Source organism: Eptatretus burgeri, unplaced genomic scaffold (genome assembly GCF_056783735.1).
Source record: "Eptatretus burgeri isolate ZD-2024b unplaced genomic scaffold, Ebu_testis_v1 Ebu_testis_scaffold_82, whole genome shotgun sequence".
NCBI lineage: Eukaryota > Metazoa > Chordata > Myxini > Myxiniformes > Myxinidae > Eptatretus > Eptatretus burgeri.
Genome location: NW_028222032.1, coordinates 65,001 through 86,319, shown reverse-complemented (window position 1 = coordinate 86,319; position 21,319 = coordinate 65,001). Strand labels below are relative to the sequence as shown.

The 21,319-nt window shown below is 44.9% G+C and overlaps 1 protein-coding gene across 22 annotated transcripts in view; it reads left to right on the top strand.

Moving 5' to 3' along the window:
- Positions 1 to 21,319, top strand: part of LOC147007596 (uncharacterized) — an 89,034-nt gene that overhangs the window by 17,081 nt on the left and 50,634 nt on the right. For 14 of the 22 annotated variants that reach the window (XR_015054088.1, XR_015054089.1, XR_015054082.1 and 11 more), the window contains 2 exons: positions 13,444 to 13,497; positions 14,115 to 14,222. Coding sequence is in view for 12 of the 22 variants with exons in the window: in XM_085866799.1 (XP_085722925.1) it covers positions 13,444 to 13,497; positions 14,115 to 14,222 (162 nt within the window). In the remaining 10 variants the exon portion in view is untranslated. The other 8 variants (XM_085866808.1, XM_085866806.1, XM_085866809.1 and 5 more) reach the window with 6 other exon arrangements.

Sequence of the window (21,319 nt, the reverse complement as noted above, 5' to 3'; positions counted from 1 at the left end):
GAGAGAGAGAGAGAAAGAAAGAAAGAAAGAGAGAGAAAGAAAGAAAGAAAGAGAGAGGAAGAGGGAAAGAGTTAGAGATAGAGACATATCCAGGTTCGAGTACAGTGCGGTGTCCCATCCTATTTCTTTGGCTGCATGGCAGTGTCTCATTTCATTAAAATTGATGACCGTTAGAATTTGGAATATGGGAACTTATGGCATGAAATATCCTTCATGTTGATGAAAGGTGTGCAATCTGTACCTGCTGGTTGCATCATTTTTCTGTCAGTGCAGTTGTGGCACTGTGGCAGTGCCCCTGTTCCACCTGATGTTATTGATCCACCTATAATCAACACAGTTGGTGTTATTGATCCACTTATGATCAACACACATGGTGTTATTGATCCACCTCTGATCAACACACATGGTGTTATTGATCCACCTATGATCAACCCACCTGGTGTTATTGACCCACCTTTGATCAACCCACCTGATGTTATTGATCCACCTATGATCAACCCACCTAGTTTTATTGATCCACCTCTGATCAACCCACATGTTGTTACTGATCCACCTATGATCAACCCACCTGGTGTTATTGATCCTCCTATTATCAACCCACCTGATGTTATTGATCCACCTATGATCAACCCACTTGGTGTTATTGATCCACCTCTGATCAACCCACATGGTGTTACTGATCCACCTATGATCAACCCACCTGGTGTTATTGATCCACCTATGATCAACCCACATGGTGTTGATCCATCGATGATCAACCCACCTGTTGTTGTTGATCCACCTATGATCAACTCACCTGGTGTTGTTGATCCACCTCTAATCAACCCACCTGGTTTTATTGATCCACCTATGATCAACCCACCTGTTTTTTTTTTTTTTGTTTTTTTTGTATACCTTGGTCGAGGCTCGTATGAGAGCAAACACACAACTCACAGCAAGGAGGCATGAGACAAGAGGGGCGGGAGTGGAAGGGACAAAACAGTGGGGAACAGACACATTAGGTGAACTGTGGAAGGGAGAGGGATGGGGATGGGACGGGGAACATGGCGAAGAGAAGATGGACATTTCAGGGACTTTCAGGAAGGAAAGCAGGAGAAATGAAGGAAGTGGGCTTGGGTGGATTATCGGGGGTAGAAAAGATCGAGGATTTGGATGGGGGAAGATAAGAGGTGGTGGTGAACAGCTGTTTTGAAAGCCTGGAGGGAAGAATGGGAAAGAATAGAGTGAGGAAGTTTATTCCAAAGGCGGGAAAAAAGAGGAATGAAAGAGTGAAGATGAGCAGTGATTCTTGATTTTGGTAGTTTTACCAGAAGGGGGTTGTTGGCGGACCTTGAGCGCCCTGTGGAAATGTGGTGGGGACAAATCGCAGAGAGAGCAGGGGGGGGCAAGGCTGGAGAGGAGTCGGTAGAAGACAGAAAGACCACCGACCAACCTGCGGTGATTGAGTGAGAGGCCCAAAGACTCAGCTTAATTGCGGGAGATGCCGATGATCTTAAATGCCCTGGTTTCGACAGCGTGAAGCCGAGAAAGGTGGGAGGCAGGAGCACCAGCCCAGAGGGGAGAGCAGTACTCCATCAGGCTACGGACAAAAGCTTTGTAAGTGGTCAGGAGCTCAAGAAGGCCGAGGAAGGACTCAGCACGACGGAGGATTCCCAGTCGGCGACTGGCTTTTGAGGCGAGGTTGGAAATGTGACTTTCCCAGGAAAGGTCATGGCAGATAGTGAGACCTAGAAGCTTGAAAGAAAAGACTTCTTCCAGAGGATTGTTGAGAAAGTGGATGGGGGGGTTTTGTAAACGGTCCTTTCGAAGAGACATAGTGAGAGTGTGAGATTTGTCTGGATTGAAAGACATGTTCCACTTGTTGGACCAGTTTGTGATTTTATCCAGATCTGCAGTGAGTGAAGAAGCTGCTGCTTGCCGGTCTGAGGGATGACAGATGGTACGGCAGAGGGTGGAGTCATCGGCAAAGAGAAATAGAGGATTTTCCAGAGAGTCCGAGAGATCATTGATGAAAACCAGAAAAGAACAGGGCCCAGAACGCTACCTTGAGGAACTCCAGCCTGCACAGGAAGAGGGGATGAAAGAACTCCATTTAGGGCCACACGTTGACTGCGACAGGAGAGGAAGTCTGCGAGCCATGAGTGGAGATGGCCTTGAATACCATGGGAAGAGAGTTTGGTGAGTAGGGCAGGGTGCCAGACTGTGTCAAAAGCACGTGATATGTCCAGGGATACGGCTTGGATTTCCTGTCTGGCATTGAGGACCTCCATCCATTGATGGGAGAGCAGAAGCAGCATATCCAGGGTAGAGTGACCTGGTCTGAAACCAAATTGATGATTGGAAATCAAGCTATTGGAGAAGAGGAAGGATTTCATATCTGAGGCGATGATGGATTCCATCACCTTTCTGATGATTGGGAGAAGGCTGATTGGTCTGTAGTTACAGGGATCTGTTTTTGCACCTTTTTTATGCAGGGCAGTGATGTTAGCAGATTTCCAAGCAGATGGCAGATGACCTTGGGCAAATGAGAGGGTGAATAGAACAGAGAGAGGGTGAGCAAGAGCAGAAGAGCAGGCTTTGAGGACACGTGGGCTGATGCCGTCTGGACCGGTTGCAGAATCTGACTCGAGGTTTGAAAGCAATCTCTCCACCTTGTCAGGAGAAAAGGATACAGAGTCCAGGGACAGTTGGGTGCGACTGGGTAAAGTGGGTAGAGATAGTGATGGGTTTAGGACACAAGATTTAGCTGCAAACACCGAGTTTAGACATTCAGCTTTATCACGTGTGGAATCAGCAGTGCGGCCATTTGAGGTAAGGGAGGGGATGGAGGGGGAACATACACCAGAAACAGATTTGATTAAACGCCACCAGGATTTTGAGGAGGGAGAGAGGTTTGAGAGTTCAGACTTGAGATGAGAAAGATGTTGTTTTCTGGCTCTCCTGAGGGTAGATACACACTTGTTCCGAGCTTTGTGGAAAGAACTGAGATTGCCCTCAGTTGGGTTTGCTTTCCATGAGGCAAAGGCAAGTTGTTTCAGGACAACTGCCTCGCCACAAGCTTCAGTAAACCAAGGGCGGGAGGAAGGGTAAGACAACTGAACACGAGAGGGGATAAATCTGTGCATGAGGGAGAGCAAGTTTCTTTGAAAGAATTCCCAGGATGAGTTGGATGTTTGAGAAAGTAGTGATAGGAGACCAGTCTGTCAGTTTGATGGCTGCTCGGAGACCCTGCCAGTCGGCTTGGAGTGAAATGCCAGACTCGACGGCGGTGAGGCGGTTCTCTGATAACAGACAAAGAGATGTCCACTTTGACATCTCTCTGACATCCACTTGACTTTGACAAGGACGTGGTCAGAAGAACCAATTGGAGCGAAGGAAGAGCAGCAGATATTGTCAGGGAAATTTGTCAAAATCAGATCCAGAAGAGATGGAGTACCATTGGTTGAGATCCGGGTCGGGAAGTTGACCGATTGAGTCAGTCCCAATGAGTCGCAGAAAGCTTTTGCTGAGGTGCCATGGCAGGTGAGAGAGGTACCCACACCTAGCCAACTGGCGTGATGACAATTGAAGTCACCACATAAGAGGAAGAGAGAGTTTGGATGAGAAGATAGAAGATGGTCCATGTTTTCGGATAGTGAGGTGTAGATGGAGTCATCACTGTTCGGTGGACAGTACAGTACACATATAAACATGAGGTGGGAGTGGAGGGGAAGCCGAAGCCAGAGGTATTCCTGGGGGTGTGGGGGAGTGAGAGCAGTGCATGGAGAGTGAGGAATAGAGTCTTTGATGAAGAGAGCAACACCTCCACCAGGACGAGGCTCAGGTCTGTCATACCGTAAGAGGGAGTAGCCAGGGAGAGATACTTGGGAGTCAGACACGTCCTGGGAGAGGAAAGTTTCTGTTAGGCAGATAATGTCTGGTTTGTCAGTGGCAACCTGTATGGAAAGATCTGAAAGGTTTGAGCGAAGGCCCCGGATATTTGAGGTCCACACTTTTAATGAAGAGGTAGGGGAGGAGGCTTTGGGTGCAGGAGGTGGAGGGGAGGGGGGGGGTAGGACAAGGGAGGAGGGGGCAGGTAAGGAGGGTTGCTGAAGGAGTGTGGGGTATTGCAGAACAGCGAGGGGAGGGGGCCGAATGAGGAGGAGAAAAGGCTCTGTGGTGCTGGGGGAGAGGGGGGACAAGAGACAAGGAAGAAGGCAGTTGAGGATTTGAGGAGGTGGAGTGAAGAGATGGAGGTGAGAGGGCAGTGGAGGGAGGCAGGTTGGTGGATGAGAGGGGGGGCAACTTTGAGAAGGAAGAGTGAGGGGGATGAAAGGTGGGAGAAAGGTGAGGGGGGATTTTTGAGAGAGGTGAGAGGGAGGCTTGGAGGGAGAAGAGTGGGATGGTTGCTTTGAGAGTGAGAGTGAGGGGGTGAGGGGGTGAGTTGGCACTGAAGTTGGAAAAAGAATGTTTGATGGAAAGCGAGCATCCATGGCAAACTGTGGTTTTTAAAAGTTTTTAGGTCAGAGATGCGATTTCACACAATTCTTGATGGATGCAATGAAGGCGAAATTCAGAGCATGGAGAGAAGAAGCGCTGTAATAGTTGGATTTTTTAGGCAAGGAATGAAGGAGAGGTCGAAATGAGAGCAGTCTGTTAAAATAGCATAAGAGCAGTGCATTGTGAAACAGTAAAGAGTACCACATGTGTGAGAGAGGAAGATGAAGCATTATAAGATCGTTTTTGTAGTTAAAAATAATGTATGAGAGAGTTCAACAGATTAGGTCATGGAAGTGTAAAAAAAAATAAAATAAAATAAAATAAAATAAAATAAAATAAAATAAAATATCGAGGAAGAAGACGAGGAGGAGGTTAAGAGGAAGAAGAAGAAGCAGAATCGGGAGAAGGTGAGCGTGTTGTTGTTGGGTATATTTATATATATATATATATATATATATATATATATATATATATATATATATATATTTCTTTTTTTTGTTGTTAATATTAATATATGAGAGAGTTCAACAGATTCGGTCATGGAAGTGTAAAAAAAAAAAAATCGAGGAAGAAGACGAGGAGGAAGTTAAGAGGAAGAAGAAGAAGCAGAATCGGGAGAAGGTGAGCGTGTTATTGTTGTTGTAGGGTATTTATTTATTTATTTTTTTGAGATAAGAAAGAGATTAGTTGGGAGAATGGGGGATGTTTGGAAAGTGGGGAGGATCAAAATTGAAGGTAATGGGGAGGATAGAAATTGAAGGTAATGGGGAGAAAAAAAAACAAACAAAAAAAAACGATCAAACACCGAGTGGAACCGGTAGGCCTCAAGCATAGGCCTAGGCCTCAAGCACCAGGTAAGAACGTCGACAAAAATACTCACAAAATAGCACGATTTTTGAAACAAAACCGAACTAGCAACACACAGTAACATGTAGGTGAGAAAATTAAACAGTTAAAACGGGACAAATAACAACCGGAAACTTAGCTTTGAGAACGTCAACAGGGAGCCCCAAAGGAGACCTCTCGCTGCTCTAAAACCGGAACCTGTTGTATTGATCCACCCATGATCAACCCACCTGGTGTTGATCCACCAATGATCAACCAACCTGGTGGTTATCCACCTATTATCATCCCTCCTGGTGTTATCGATCTACCTATGATCAACCCACCTGGTGTTATTGATCTACCTATGATCAACCCACCTGGTCTTATTGATCTTCCTATGATCAACCCACCGAGTGTTGTTGATCCACCTATGATCAACCCACCTGGTGTTGATCAACCTATGATCAACCCACCTGGTGTTGATCCACCTATGATCAACCCACCTGGTGTTATTGATCCACCGATGATCAACCCACCTGGTGCTACTGATCCACCTATGATCAACCCACCGAGTGTTGTTGATCCACCTATGATCAACCCACATGGTGTTTCTGGTGAAGGGATAATGTGGAATGTCATGTTAAGCATGTTCAGTTTGTCGTTTTAAGGGTTCACTGGAGTATCACGTGACACTGTGGTTCCTACAGGTGGATCACACAGAGGACGGTGAAAACACGTCGAATTGCGCCATTTCCCTTTGAGATATCACGATGTACAGTACATACTGTACATCGTTTTGGCCCCAGCTTTCAATGGTGAAGAATTACTTGAAAAATTAAAAAATATTCTCGGATCCGCATCCGGATCTTCACCAAAATCGGATCAGTTCGTCCTTGTCTCACACCCAACCTGTCCACACCAAGTTTCATCGGAATCCATGCACACCGTTTTAAGATATCCTGCTCACAGACAAAAAGACAAACAAACAGGTGAATACTGAACGGACGTCCACGTTCGGTGGCACAGGTAACGAGAAATTCCCTGACTGGGGTCTCGTGCCCACACTCGAAGTCTCATGTGCACACTCAGGGTCTCGTGCCCACACTCGGGGTCTCATGTGCACTCTCAGGGTCACGTGCCCACATTTGGGGTCTCATGTGCACACTCAGGGTCTCGTGCCCACACTCGAGGTCCCGTGCCCACACTTAGGGTCTCGTGTCCACACTCGGGGTCTCATGCTCACACTCGGGGTCTCGTGTAAACACCTGCGGTCTCGTGTCCACACTCGGGGTCTCTTGCCCACACTCGGGGTCTCGTGCCCACACTCGGGGTCTCTTGTGCACACTCAGGGTCTCGTGCCCACACTCGAGGTCCCGTGCCCACACTTAGGGTCTCGTGTCCACACTCGGGGTCTCATGCCCACACTCGAGGTCCCGTGCCCACACTTAGGGTCTCGTGTCCACATTCGGGGTCTCATGTGCACACATTCGGGGTCTCATGTGCACACTCAGGGTCTCGTGCCCACATTAGAGGTCCCGTACCCACACTTAGGGTCTCGTGTCCACACTCGGGGTCTCATGCCCACACTCGGGGTCTCGTGTAAACACCTGGGGTCTCGTGCCCACACTCCGGGTCTCTTGCCCACACTCGGGGTCTCGTGCCCACACTCGGGGTATCTTGCCCACACTCGGGGTCTCGTGTCCACACTCGGGGTCTCGTATAAACACTCGGGGTCTCGTGTCCATACTCAGGGTCTCGTGGAAACACTTGGGGTCTCTTGCCCACAGTCGGGGTCTCGTGCCCACACTCAGGGTCTCGTGCCCACATTCGAGGTCCCGTGCCCACACTTAGGGTCTCGTGTCCACACTTGGGATCTCATGCCCACATTCGGGGTCTCGTGTAAACACCTGGGGTCTTGTGCCCACACTCGGGGTCTCGTGTAAATACTCGGGGTCTCTTGCCCACACTCGGGGTCTCGTGCCCACACTCGGGGTCTCTTGCCCACACTCTGGTTCTTGTGTCCACACTCGGGGTCTCGTGCCCACACTCCGGATCCGGATCCGGATCTACACCAAAATTGAATTGATTAGTCTTTATCACCCACCCAACCTGTCCACCAAGTTCCGGCTTCATTCGTCCATAACCTTCTGAGAGATCCTGCTCTCTATCGATTTTGGCCCGATCTCTCAATGGGAAAGAATCACATAAACATTCAAGTATCGGGATCCCGATCTTCACCAAAATATAATCATTTCATCCTTGTCACACATCCAACATCTCCACCAAATTTTCTCCAAATCTGTCCACAACCTTTGAGATATCCTGTTCACAGACAGACAAACTGACAAAAACACAGACAGTGGTGAAAACACAACCTCCATTCACCTTCGGTGGCAGAGGTAATCGGAGCACAACAGAGCTGGAGAAATATTTCAAGACCACCAATGCCTCTGGTATCGAGAGAACCTTTAATGGTTTAAAGGAGGGGAATCTTGGAAGTGACAGCAGTTGTGTGTAGTTTGGAGCTCTTTTCATGACAGATCATTTCAAGCCTTTCATTCCATGATACTTGACAAAGGACCTCCCCTTTCTCAGAATCACAAGGCAGCAGTGGGCTTTGGAGGCCAAATCGCAGATATCATCTGTCCAATTAGACAGGATGTAGTTTATTTTGAGATTTGGGAGTTTGAGAAAGTGCTCATCTTCAAGAGAAATGTATGAGGACGAGGAGTGTGTGTTGGGGTTGAGATAGGGTGGGAGGGGAGGTGGGGGGGGTCGTATTGTCGTACAGAATAAAATAACCTTCTGGTGAGTGGAGAGGGCTACTCGGAAGAAAACAGGACCATTCAGCCTTATAAGAGATTGTGGTTGGTCCCATGGAGCATCGAAATGTTTCGAATTCAACCATTCTCCACGTGTCTGATGTTCAGTGAGATTGCTGTCACGATGCTGTGGCACATGCATCATGGACCAAAAGGCTTTTTCCTCTTGTCTTGATTTCCTAATGTTACAATATAAACTCAATATGTCTTGTACAATATGAACTTCCTTTCCTCCAAAATAAGTTTCTGCTCACACTAAGTGACCCAAAAACCAAAAGATTTCCACTGTAAGGCTAACCACCTGCTCGATGAAGAAGTCAAGCTGTGATTCTCCATGATTACATGGTCAAAGTATTCAGTTTGATCTGGAGAGAAGGGCTATTATTAATCAGTTTGCAGTCAGTCAAATTTCTATATGCATCTTTAAATTCGAAGCAAAGGTTGATAGGATACTCGAGAAGTATGCACACTTCCCTCCAAGCTGTTTCGCTTTTCGTGCTCGCCCGGCATTTTGAGCTCATCCGTCATTTCGAGCTCGTCCGCCATTTCGTGCTCGTCCGCCATTTCGAGCTCGTCCGCCATTTCGAGCTCGTCCGCCATTTCAAGCTCGTCCGCCATTTCAGGCTCGTCCGCCATTTTGGGCTCGCCCGCCATTTTGAGCTCGTCCGCCATTTCGGGCTTGTCCGCCATTTCAGGCTTGTCCGCCATTTTGGGCTCGTCCGCCATTTCGGGCTCGTCCGCCATTTCTGTCTTGTCCGCCATTTCGGGCTTGTCCGCCATTTCGGGCTCGTCCGCCATTTAGGGCTCGTCCGCCATTTCGGGCTCGTCCGCCATTTTGGGCTCGTCCGCCATTTTGAGCTCGTCCTCCATTTAAAACTTGTCCGCCAATTCGAGCTCATTCACCATTTCAAACTCGTCCGTCATTTCATTTCGAGCTCGTCCGCCATAACAGAGACAGGTGATCATCCTCTCTTATGGAAAGGACATTCCAGGCACTCACCCGAAGGACAGCCTCAGGTTAACCCAAGGAGACCGTCGTCTGGTGTACGAAACCTGAGCACCACTCGGACACACGTGACCATAATCTGACCCGGGAAGGTTTCCCCGTGGTTTTCCTTCTATCATCATGAATGGGGGTCCCGAAGGGTCCTGAATTAACTTTTTCCTCAAAAGTTGATGGAATCAATCGGAACTTGCACAGACACAATGTCGGGGTTCCCTCATTAATCCCTGAAAGTTTCAGCTTCCTCGGTCAAATCCTCCCGGAGGAGTAGATGATACATACCCACCTACATACCCACATACCCATATATAACTCCGTTATGGAGGGAAGATTGTCGATAAAGACAAAAACAGAAAATAAAGAACGTTGATTCGTATCGAGGGAATAATCATCGACGAACTCGGACTCGATTTTCCACTTTCACAACACAATGTGAAACACAAACAATCCGTTAAAACGAAACTTTCAATCTTTGTATTTATTTTAAATCATGGACACGTGATGTGGCGGGAACCAATCAGACACCGCGATCTCCCTGTTCGCTTTTTCCCCAAACAGCTCGCGCTCTTCACTCGGTTACCACAGCGTACCGTCCTTCACCGACACGACGTGCGGTCCACCATGACCCGAGATCTCAGAGCTTACACCTCGGGATCCCCGGGAGGTTCTCCGGAAGACCGCGGGTCCATGGTCGGTTCACCCGAGAACCGGTACGTGACGTTCACTCCGTACCGAGAACTTGTGTTTCCCGTACTGATCCGTGCTGTGTACTAACATAGAAACTCATTGATTTAGTGAAAGTCACGATGTCTGGAGCGGAGCCGGAATTGAATTATGAATGGAAATCCCATCATGACATGTTACCCTCCCTCTTGTACATGTATGACATCATTTTATACCTCATCACTTCATTCCTCTTTAATCTCGTTTACAACAAATCAGATGAAGATTTACTTGTGATTCTGGGCCTCTGCACCGGCACACAATGGCCTGTTCTTGAGGACTGCAGTGGCATCTTTCACGTCCTCGATGAATCACTGGATGAGAAGACAAGATACTTACCTTTGCTTTCAGAGGAAGGTATGCTCACTGATGCAACACCTTCCCTGTGCATCACCAGGTTGGGAGTTTATAGCTCGTCCTGTAACAACCTTATTTTAGGCCAAATTATGTTCAATATTATATTTAAAGATGTGAAGGTTGAACTTAGTTACCACTAAACCAGTCGGCTGTTTGTAAAGCAGAGTTAGTGAGAGTTTACCAGGAAACGAATTAATTTTGCTTGATGGATGGAAGTCACAAGTTCAAGGTCAAAGTTTGACCCAAAATCATTTTTCACGAAATTTTAACCTCAAGCTGTGATCTCGACCTTTTGACCTGCTGTAAGAACTGTTATGAAACCATTGTTACGGGATAGGTGTGTTTGTACCGATAAAATATAAAAGTATACCTGGTGTTGGTTTAATGGTTGGGGTGGTGGGCTTGGTTTACATGGGTCCTCAGTTCAAATCCCACTTGGCTGTTGAATTAATACCAGGTGGGGTTGACTCAGCTTGTCATCCTTCTGAGGTTGGCAGTGATACCAGCTTGCTGGATGATTGAGCCGTTTGAGTATCCTGTGTCAGAGTGGTCACCTGTCCAGGATTGTGTCCAATAACCCAGGTAACTGCTCTAGCAGCACTGATGCTCTCTCTGTACAGTGTGGTCTTCATGGATGGATCATAATGGACACGTTTAACAACATTACCCATCACTGAGGGTCAGGGACTTGAATTCTCATGACCACCTGACTCATTAAATAATTTAAAGTTAATCATAACCTCTTTTAATTGAGGAAAGTGTGAAAATGTAAAATTTAAAGCTTAATTCGTGTTTGTTTACTTGTTTACCAGCAAATACTACCTGTCGCTTCGCTGATGGTGATATTCAAGATAGGAGGGAGAGGGGGAAGGGGAAGAGGGAGAGGAGGGAGGTGACGAGGGAAAGGAGGGATGGGAAGGATAGAGGCGAGGAGGGAGGTGAGAGTGGATGGAGGTGAGAGGGGAAGTGGGAGAGAGGGGGGAGGGGAAGGATAGAGGAGGAAGAAGGTTGGAGAGAGAAGAATAGGGGTGGGATAGTGAGGGATAGGGATGATAGAGAGTGATAGGGGTGAGAGAGGGGAGGGGAGGGGGAAAGTGTGGCGGGGGAGAGGAAGGAATTGACTGAATGCAATGGGTTCTTCGGTATTTGAATAGCAAAATGAATTACCTAAAACTTGTCCTTGTCTGATTTTTCATTTTCGTCCCAAGGTCAAGGTCACAAGGCCAAAAACTTAGAAAACTGCGAATTTTAATGTAAAAATCATTCGATCGCCCAAACTTTGAGAGCGAGGATGACAATATTTTTTATGCATAATCCTGAGGTCATTCCCCACCTAAATTATTGAAACCATTTTGCTCTATCTCGAACACCTTGCCCGTGGCGCCTCCTTCAAGTTTGTTAACCTCCGCCATCTTCGAAGATTGATGGAGGTTGCTGTTTTCTCCCCTTTCTGTTTGTTTGTTTGTTTGTGAACAGTATTACGGAAAAACTCCTCGACGGATTTCAACGAAACTTGGTGGGGCGGGGGGGGGGGTTAGGTATGGTCCAAGGACCATGCCATTAAATTTTGGACTTGGTCCCCCCCCAAAAAAAATGTTGAATTTTTTTTGCATTTCTGCATGTTTTAAGTGATTTCCAACCCCCCCAAAAATTGTTTGAGAAAATTTTTTTTTTTTTTGCATTTCTACATGTTTTAAGTGATTTCCAACCACCCAAAAATTGTTACCCCCCCAAAAAAAGACAAATTTTTTTTTTTTGCATTTCTACATGTTTTAAGTGATTTCCATCTCCCCCAAAAAAAATTGTTGGAGAAAAAAAATTGTTAGAGAAAAAAAAATGTTTTTTTTTGCATTCCTACATGTTTTAAGTGATTTCCAACCCCCCCCCCAAATAATTGTTCGAGAAAAAAAAAATTTTTTGCAACTTTTTTTTCATCAAAATTTCGATTTCTTTTTTTTGCATTTCTACATGTTTTAAGTGATTTCCAACCCCCCCACCCCAAAAAAAAATGTTGGAGAAAAGAACTATAACTGTCAGCACTGTTGACATCATATTTCATGAATATGATAAAAGGTTCACTTGAGTGACCCAGCAGTATTGGCGGCAGAGGTTTTGCACTCTCCCGAGTGCTCCCCCTCTAGTTTTTACGCTGATTTCATCAAAGTATGGATAATCTGAGGAGTGCAAAATCCCATATAGCCTATATGACGTTATATTGTTCCTGGAATGTTCCAGAGGAAGTTTTGCACCAAATAATCCTTGACCTTTGACCTTCAAAGGTCACAAAGGTTAAATTTTCAAAGTTTTTGGAATCGAACCGGGTTTTCGACCTTCTTTGACGAACTAACTCCAATAAGCTATAGCACGTATCCTGTTTCCTTTCCACAACATTGTTTTGTGACCTTTAAAGGTTTTGCAAAGGTCAAATTTTGAAAGTTGTTGAACGAAACCGGGTTTTCGACACTTTGCAGCTGTTGATGGAAGGCCACGATAATTAATTATAACTTGGTCAAAAATTATCACTTTGTCTCATCCTTGACTTCTGAAACAATCTGCATCGTCAAATACCGCTCGTGAACCATCGTCGTCTTCAAACTTGTTTTATAGTTCGGTTATTTAAATCTCCAGATCTCCTCCACTTGCGGCCACAGTGTCTTTCAGCGCTTGCGCCCTCGTCTCGCGGTTGTAGTAGACGAGGAAAGGTCCTCACGTGCTTGGTTCGACTTCCTCGAATTGGTCTGAATTCCAACACATCGTCGTTTCTCCAGCAAGAGGGGAACAGACAGGCGTAGAGGGGGCGGGGTTTTCCGTGCTCGACCATAACCTCGCCCAGAAAGGGCGGATCCATGGAGGTCCCTGTCCAATCAGGACGATCAGCGCGTCAGCCCCGCCCCACTCAGAGCCTCAGAGTGTGAGTGTTTGCAGAGTTGTCGAGTTCGGAGGGTTCATAATTCAGAGTTGGGAGTTCTTTGGAGGGAGCAGTTCTTGGAAGGCAGTTTGGGTTGGTTTTGTTGCTTAAATTTTTTATTTGTTTATTTATTTGTGCAGAGATCTCAGGATCGGAGTGGAATTTGCATCGCATTCACATACGCAACGAAGATTCAGTGTGTTTTAAAATGAGTGGAACTTTTAATGGAACCAACTTGCTTCCCGTTCTCTTCTTGGTTTAATGGAACCAACCAACACCAATGGAACCATAAGGTGTACAATTGTTTTCTCTTTTCTTTCCTTCAGGGATTTCAAGGAAAAACTGGGCCACCTGGTCCTCCAGAAGTCATTGGACCTCAGGTAAAGACAAGAGCAAGTTCATCAATAATATATTTTCCTGGAAGCCTTCATGCCACAGACAGTGATGGAATGATTTATTTCGCATTGATAGACGATGATATATGAGTGTGTTCTGTCTGATTTCACAATTGGTGAATCTTCGAGATATTAGATGCAGCACTCACAACATCCTTCTGAGGACATGGGAAGTCTGCTTCCTTTCACTCTTCACATGTATTATTGTCCTTTTATCCACAAGAGTGGAAGAATTAATGAGTGGCAGGAATTGAATCCTTGGTGTGTGTGTGTGTGTGTGTGTGTGTGTGTGTGTGTGTGTGTGTGTGTGTGTGTGTGTGTGTGTGTGTGTGTGTGTGTGTGTGTGTGTGTGTGTGTGTGTTTACACAGTTGTTTCGATGTATGTGTGCACATTAAATGTGTGTAAATTTACAACTGTGTGTGTGCGGGTCATTGTGTACGCATGTGTATAATTGTTGGAGTGAAGTGTTGAAGTGACAATATAATTGGACTTGATCACAGGTGTTATTTGTGATCAGTGTTATCATTATGTTAATTAAATGACAGTTTTAGAGTTGTAATTGTATTTTTTGTAAGTTTTGTTTTTTCTCATTGCTTTTTAGGGTTCAACAGGCCAGACTGGACCCATGGGAGAGCGGGGTCACCCTGGCCCTCCTGGCCCACCGGGTGAGCTGGGACTGCCAGGTTCAGATGGAAAAGAAGGCATGAAGGTCGGAAATAACAGTTTTATGTTTATACTGCAATACAATTTTTAGTTAAAGCAACAACAACCAACAACAACAACCAACAACAACAACAAACTAGGGGTTGGGAGTAATTTGGGTGTTGAAATGTGTTTCGATAAACAGTATGAGTAAAGGTGATAACTCGATTTTGCAATTTCAGATTGATAGTTGAGGGTATAAACTGAATTTTAATCTCACTCTCCAGGGATTGATGTTGTATTAAATTATTTAACACAGGTGTTTAAACTCTGACACAAATTCAGGTAAATTGGTCTCAATGTAAAGTGATGAGAACACACTTGTTCGATAAGAAAAGTATAATTCCTGGATGCTGTCCTTCGAATAACCCAAGTGGTTTTTAATGACCTTTGTTGAACCTTTCACCTCCGAAATCATTGTTTTTAATCTTACCGTTCATATTGACCCCCAGGATATCCATGGTAATCGTCATGGCCAATGAAATTTCGAGTTTATAATCTGTCCCTCACCTCTTGATCTCTCAAAATCTTGGAGTTACTCAGTGAGGACGAGAATATGGAATACCCACACTGTTGATGAGAGTGGAAAAATCACGACAACACTCTCAATGTCAAACTTCCAGGGTTATCGTATCCATAGACTCATGAATTACCCCCACAAGTGTGTGGATCAGGTGGTTTATTCTCATCACACCAAGCTCCTCGACGCACATTCGTGGAGCACCCAAAACCCCCACATTAACACGTCATCAACTTGGGGAAAAACACAAGCTATGGTAAAGCAAGCTCAAGACACAGCTGCTTCTTCTACTGTCTGTGTAGCATCATTGGCTGGGGGTACAGCTGTGCAACTGATGCAATACCCTCTGCTGATTCTATCAGGAATTTTTAATTTGTTCATGGTGCCAGCGATAGCTCACCTACTCTTCAAAAAGGACACCGTGGGATCTTTAACGTCCACCAACTAATCCCAGGAGATGGGACGTGTATGTTTACGTCCAACCAAGCGACGGAACACACATTTATGAATCACCCTGCCTGTGAAACACTGGGATGACAGTTTAAAGCTGGGTTTGGATTCAAAGCTAGGCTGGACAGCTTAAAAGTGAGTGTACCAACCTGTGGGCCATTCTGCCAGCCCAAGACACCCACTGTCCCCTTTTAAAAACTTAACCAAACAGGTGTGGTAATCTTAATCCTGATGAAGCAGCACTTCATGGATGGAAAGAAGTAAATTAAAATGGAGGTCTCATAATAATTAGCATTCTCAGGTCTCACACTCAGAGGTCTCAGGACTTATTTGTCTCGAAAAACAAATCATGAAAATCACAATGACTAAATTATGTTTTCCTTCCATCTCATCTGTAATGCGGTCGATGAAAGACTTCCCTGGAAAGAAATCACATCATATATATACCAGAGTTCATGACTGGGAAGTTTATCATTGAGCCGGGATAAAATAGTAGGATCAATATGTCACATGACCCCCAAAAAATTGCAAGAAAACGTTTTATGGAATCTTTTTGTTTTATTTGGTCTTCAGAACAACATATTAAAAGTTACCAAAAATGGACTACCACAAAGGGTCTAAATATGGCGTCAGTAAAAATAACTAAATGGACGATTGACATCCAAACAAAAACTGATTAAAATACTCCAAAATACCAAAAGTGTTACACAGTCTACCCTCGAGAAATTAGTTTTGATCTGTCGAGCGTATGTTCCAACGTACCTTCCACCGAATATTTAGTCTTCATTTTCATCATCTGAAACTGGCTCAGTAACCACATAACCACAGTTGCCTTCTTGGCAAGGTCCACAAGCTCTGGTCCATTCAAGGCCATGTTTATTACAGCTACATTTCAGTATGCTCCATCCTGTAGTGCAGTTGCAATGGATCATTTTGAGCAGAATGTCTGGTGCAGGGCTCTGATCCATCAGGAGTGGAATATTTTTGTCCTCTTGCACATCCAAGCCCCATTCAGTAGGGTTCATGCCGTCTTCCTTGCCCATCCAAACCATGACTTGTCGGTACGTCTGCCGAGAGTGAAGGTTTGTGACCGAGGTTGTTGGACGCAGTCTTTTGGTTGTCACGAAGGTCTCTGCGGCCACTTTCATGCAAAGGAACTTGTAGCGTAATGATGCCAAAGAGTCAGATTGGGTTCCGTTAAACAAGGACACCATTGCCTTGCAACCAGTGGTTTCTACAGTAAATTGATCTGCCATTGGTGTGCAAAAGACCTGTGAACAGGCACGCAAGACAGATTCACCCTTGATGACTTTTTGGAAAACAGATTTCTTCCCCATCCCAAAGATTCTCAAAGTAGTGTCACATCCAGAGAAAGTATGAGCAAACAGTAGATCAGAGCAGACATCATCACCAAGTAACCGTTTCAGAACTTCGATTTTATAAACATTTGGTTTCCCCTTGTCTGACCTGAAGTACAGGTACTTGCAGTCCTTAGAAGTTGCATGATACAGCAGCAATACCAGCAGATCCGTGTCTTCTCCGATCAGGGTTGTTGCATTGGAGGATGTCATTGTGATTGTGACGGATGCTTTCACGATGTCCAAGTCTGCATCTCCTTCAGCTTGGATGACATGACAGCTTTTCTGCCGCAAGTGTTCAGAGATCAAGTGTATGAGGTCCTGTTTGTTCATAACATTTGAGAGGAAATCTTCCTTTCTCCCAACGAATGTTGTTGTATCCGATATGTTTACCTTTTTCAAAACCAGAGCTCGACTTTGTCGCTGATTCGTATTGTCCTTTGTACTTGGTCCTCCATCATATCCATCAAAGACAACGGTGGCATTGCCGGACAGGTCTGATGTGAAAGACGCGTCGGCATCGGCAATTGAGCTGGAGGTGCTGCCTTCGGTCCATTTCAGTCGATGTAGAAGTGAACCACCATCTAGAACATAGCGATCAGTCTCTGGAATGGACTGAATAACTGCATCTTCTGATGAAGTAACATGCCATTGTATGGCGTCCAGAAGTTGTGCTTTTTCTGGATTCTGCACACGATTCTTTGCTTCAAACAAGGATGGAGGATATGGGGAAAGTTCACATTTCATTCCCTCATCTAGGCACAGATTTTCCTGCTGAGATACCACAAGGAACCTCTGAAATAACAGTGCTGGATCAATGGCTCAATCCTTGGTGATCTTTTTTGGCCTGGGCTGATGTTAGTGTCCTCACTGTAGTGTTTCATTTGTGCGAATATGAGAAGACAGATTGTCCTTCCATTTTATTCACTGTGTTTCTGTCAACAATGAAAAGGTCTTGCACATTGACATCCTCATTAGCATTTATATCTGTGATGATGTCACGAAGGGTCACCTCATCCGAGAATGGAGAATGTTGTTCAAGCTTTGTGGCAATTTTGGCCAAGTCCATCGTGTCCATGTCTATTTGTGATGCAGATTCCTCTTTGTGCTGTTCGCTCATTGTGTATAAGGTTCGACAGAATTCCTGCATGGCGTAGCTGTAGCTGGAGGATACCGGAGACGACATTGTCCAAACAGCTCTTTGATGTTCAGTCATTCCACTTTCTCTTGTCAGGCCCCCTGAACAATTAATGGACCGGATCAGGGTCTGTTTGATCACCAAGTCTGATCCAAGGCAAGCCCAGCGTTGGTCGGTGCGTTTAATCACGTGGAATCCGTTTCTGAATTTCGAAAATACTGCAGAGTTTTCAGTTTCTCACGCCTGCATCTTCTGCAGGTAAAGATAAGCAGATTGCAGATGGTTGGGATGTCCAGCAACAGCAAATATCGGTAAGCAGACAGATATAGTGTGGAGTTGCATTTGCTACGACCCTGTGCAATCGGCCTCGACAAGCTCCCAGGCCACTCCCAACATTTGCAGATAGTTCAGCCATAATTTGCTCGTTTTTGAACTTAACTGTTAGATAATTCAGACTTTTTGGAAACTAGTGTTTGGGAAATCCATTTGATACAATCAATTTTGAGTGATGTTTCCAAGTCTATTGAACTCCCATCTGACATCGTATATTGACTGTCAAATTTTTGCACGAGGATCTCAAATCCTGGCTCATCTGCAATGACTTTAGCTGCGATCGTGGTGCATCAGACACTGACAAACAAAGAGGTGTCCCCAAAATTGGTGCTGCAAAGCTTTTCCATTCATCATGTGATGAACCACAGCGTTTTCACCGGAAATCGTCTCCAAGACCTCTTTCAGGTCACTCCCATTCATCATTACTCCTCTGGCCCCCAACAGATTGAGCTCACTGAAAGTCATATTATCTCCCAAAAATTATCCTCAAAGGATTAAAGTGATCGGAAAGTGTTCAATTCATCAGATTTGAGTAGATATCAGACATGTTCTCACATTGGCTCCCATCTTTTTCTAACCTCATATCGAGACCCTTTATTTTGGTCCAATTTTTAGCAACTTTTGATATGTTGTTCTGTAGACCTAATAGAAAAGAAAAATACCATAAAACGTTTTCTTCCAATTTTTTGGGGGTACACGGCAATTTTTCCATATTTTGACTCTCCTCAAAGTAACTCAGTTGGATGACGTAATAAATTACAGGAGTTCGGAGAGACGATTTGTCATTTAACAGACCCCTGGTATTTTGACAGATTCAATACTGTTCAATGAGTTTTCTTCCTTTCTAACACTGGAAATCTCCTGGCCCTTTTAATCGGATGAGATGTTTTTTTCGACTGATGGAGAAGGCATCCATCTATTAACATGCTGATCGAGGGGAACAGGTTGTTCAACTGGTGGTGTGACCTCAATAGGTATTGCCTGTTCCTCACTTGTAGCAAGCTTGGGAGGAGAAGGCTACAAATGATAGTGAAAGCGACGTGGACTTGCTCTACCCTGATTCGGACAAGCAGTTACGTGCCGTCTTCGACGAGGAAAGCATTGACGAGGATTTCCTCGGGTTGAGCTGAAAAGCTTCATCAAATTCAAACAGCCCTTTTTCAGGGCCACAAATCCACAAGACATAAGTATCATACCGGGATGAATCCCTTTTCTTCAAAAAAAAATCCTCTTTATAATATTAAACAAGGACAAATGTGTCCAAGAGCAGTGTCCGAAAATTATCCTCAAAGGATTTGTCGGCTAAAAAAAAACAACAAAAAAAACAACAACAACTTGCGATATTTCGTCACGTTCCTTGAATAAGCCAATAGCGAGACCCGTCATGGTGTATTTACGTATTTACAAAATAAATAATGTATTTACGAATTTACAATACATTAAATGAAATAATCTTTAAATAGTGACGTGAACTTTTCGAAACATTAAAGCAAATGTCCGAATATATTTAAAAGTTCATGATAGACGCTTTCAAAAGGCACCGTCTATGTGAGGATGTGTACAAGTGTTTAGTATTTAAGGAGATCCGGATCGTGTATATAAAAGAGCCGAGTCCGAATATAAAGGTTTTGTCTTCACAAGAAGAAGGAGAAGAACAACGCCGAGCGTTCTGAGAGCAGTGTTCGCTACGTGAGACGCTGCTGAAAATAATAAATAAAAATAAAAACTTCTTGGTTTCCTCTCCTCTCTTTTCAACTTCTTGAAAATGAGAATAAGACTGTTAGACTAAATTAAGGGGACGTGGGAGTTCGCATGTTGATACCTCCGTCACTTTGTTTCGTACAAAGTTAATGTACAAACGTATTGAGATCTCGATCAGAAAATCAATCGAGTAATTTCCTTTGAGGGTGAAAAATACGTGTGCTGTTATTTGATTTGAGAGTGAAAATATTTGAGGGAAATAGAGATGATGAGCTTCACCAAAAAGCTCGAATTTGGTCTCATCTGTCCACAGGACATTTTCCCAGAATGATTTTGGCTTGTTCAGGTGTGTTTTGGCAAACTCCAGTCGGGCTTTCTTTTGTCTCTCTCATCAGTGGGGTCCTCCTGTGTCTCCCACCATAGAACCCCCTTTCATTTAGTTGGCGATGGATTGTGCGAGTTTAAACCGTCGTACCTCGTGTCTGAAGGTCAGCTTGAATCTGTTTGGCAGTTGATCAAGGTGCTTTCTCCACCATTCGAACAATCCTTCACTGAAATCTTCCATCAAGTTTTCTCTTGTGACCACGTCCAGGGAGGTTGGCTGCAGTGCCATGGGCCAGAAACGTCCTGATAACATTGTGTGCGGTGGACACAAGAACATCAAGTCTCTGAAGATGGACAAGTAACCTTGAGATTGTCCATGCTTGGCTACAATCTTGTGTCTGACCTCCTCAGACAATTCTCTGTTTTTCTTTCTTTTCTCCATGATCATTGCGGTACACACAGAGACACAAAACAGTAGAATGACTTCATTTCTCTCTTAAAACTGGTTGCATGAGTGATTTTTTTTTATTTCGCAGGCACCTGCAGCTCACCACAGGTGAGTTCAATTCCAAAGGAAAGGAGAATCACCCGCTTTAAATCAAATTATTTCTAACAACTCCTAATAGCTGAGTCTTTGGGCCTCTCACTCAATCACCGCAGGTTGGTCGGTGGTCTTTCTGTCTTCTACCGACTCCTCTCCAGCCTTGCCCCCCCTGCTCTCTCTGCGATTTGTCCCCACCACATTTCCACAGGGCGCTCAAGGTCCGCCAACAACCCCCTTCTGGTAAAACTACCAAAATCACGAATCACTGCTCATCTTCACTCTTTCATTCCTCTTTTTTCCCGCCTTTCGAATAAACTTCCTCACTCTATTCTTTCCCATTCTTCCCTCCAGGCATTCAAAACAGCTGTTCACCACCACCTCTTATCTTCCCCCATCCAAATCCTCGATCTTTTCTACCCCCGATAATCCACCCAAGCCCACTTCCTTCAATTCCCCTGCTTTCCTTCCTGAAAGTCCCTGTAATGTCCATCTTCTCTTCGCCATGTTCCCCGTCCCATCCCCATCCCTCTGCCTTCCACAGTTCACCTAATGTGTCTGTTCCCCACTGTTTTGTCCCTTCCACTCCCAGCCCTCTTGTCTCATGCCTCCTTGCTGTGAGTTGTGTGTTAGCTCTCATACGAGCCTCGACCAAGGTATACAAAAAAAAAAAAAAATTGGTGTCAATAATATTGTCGAGACCATTTTAGGATTTCTATGTGGAATAAGTTAAGAATTA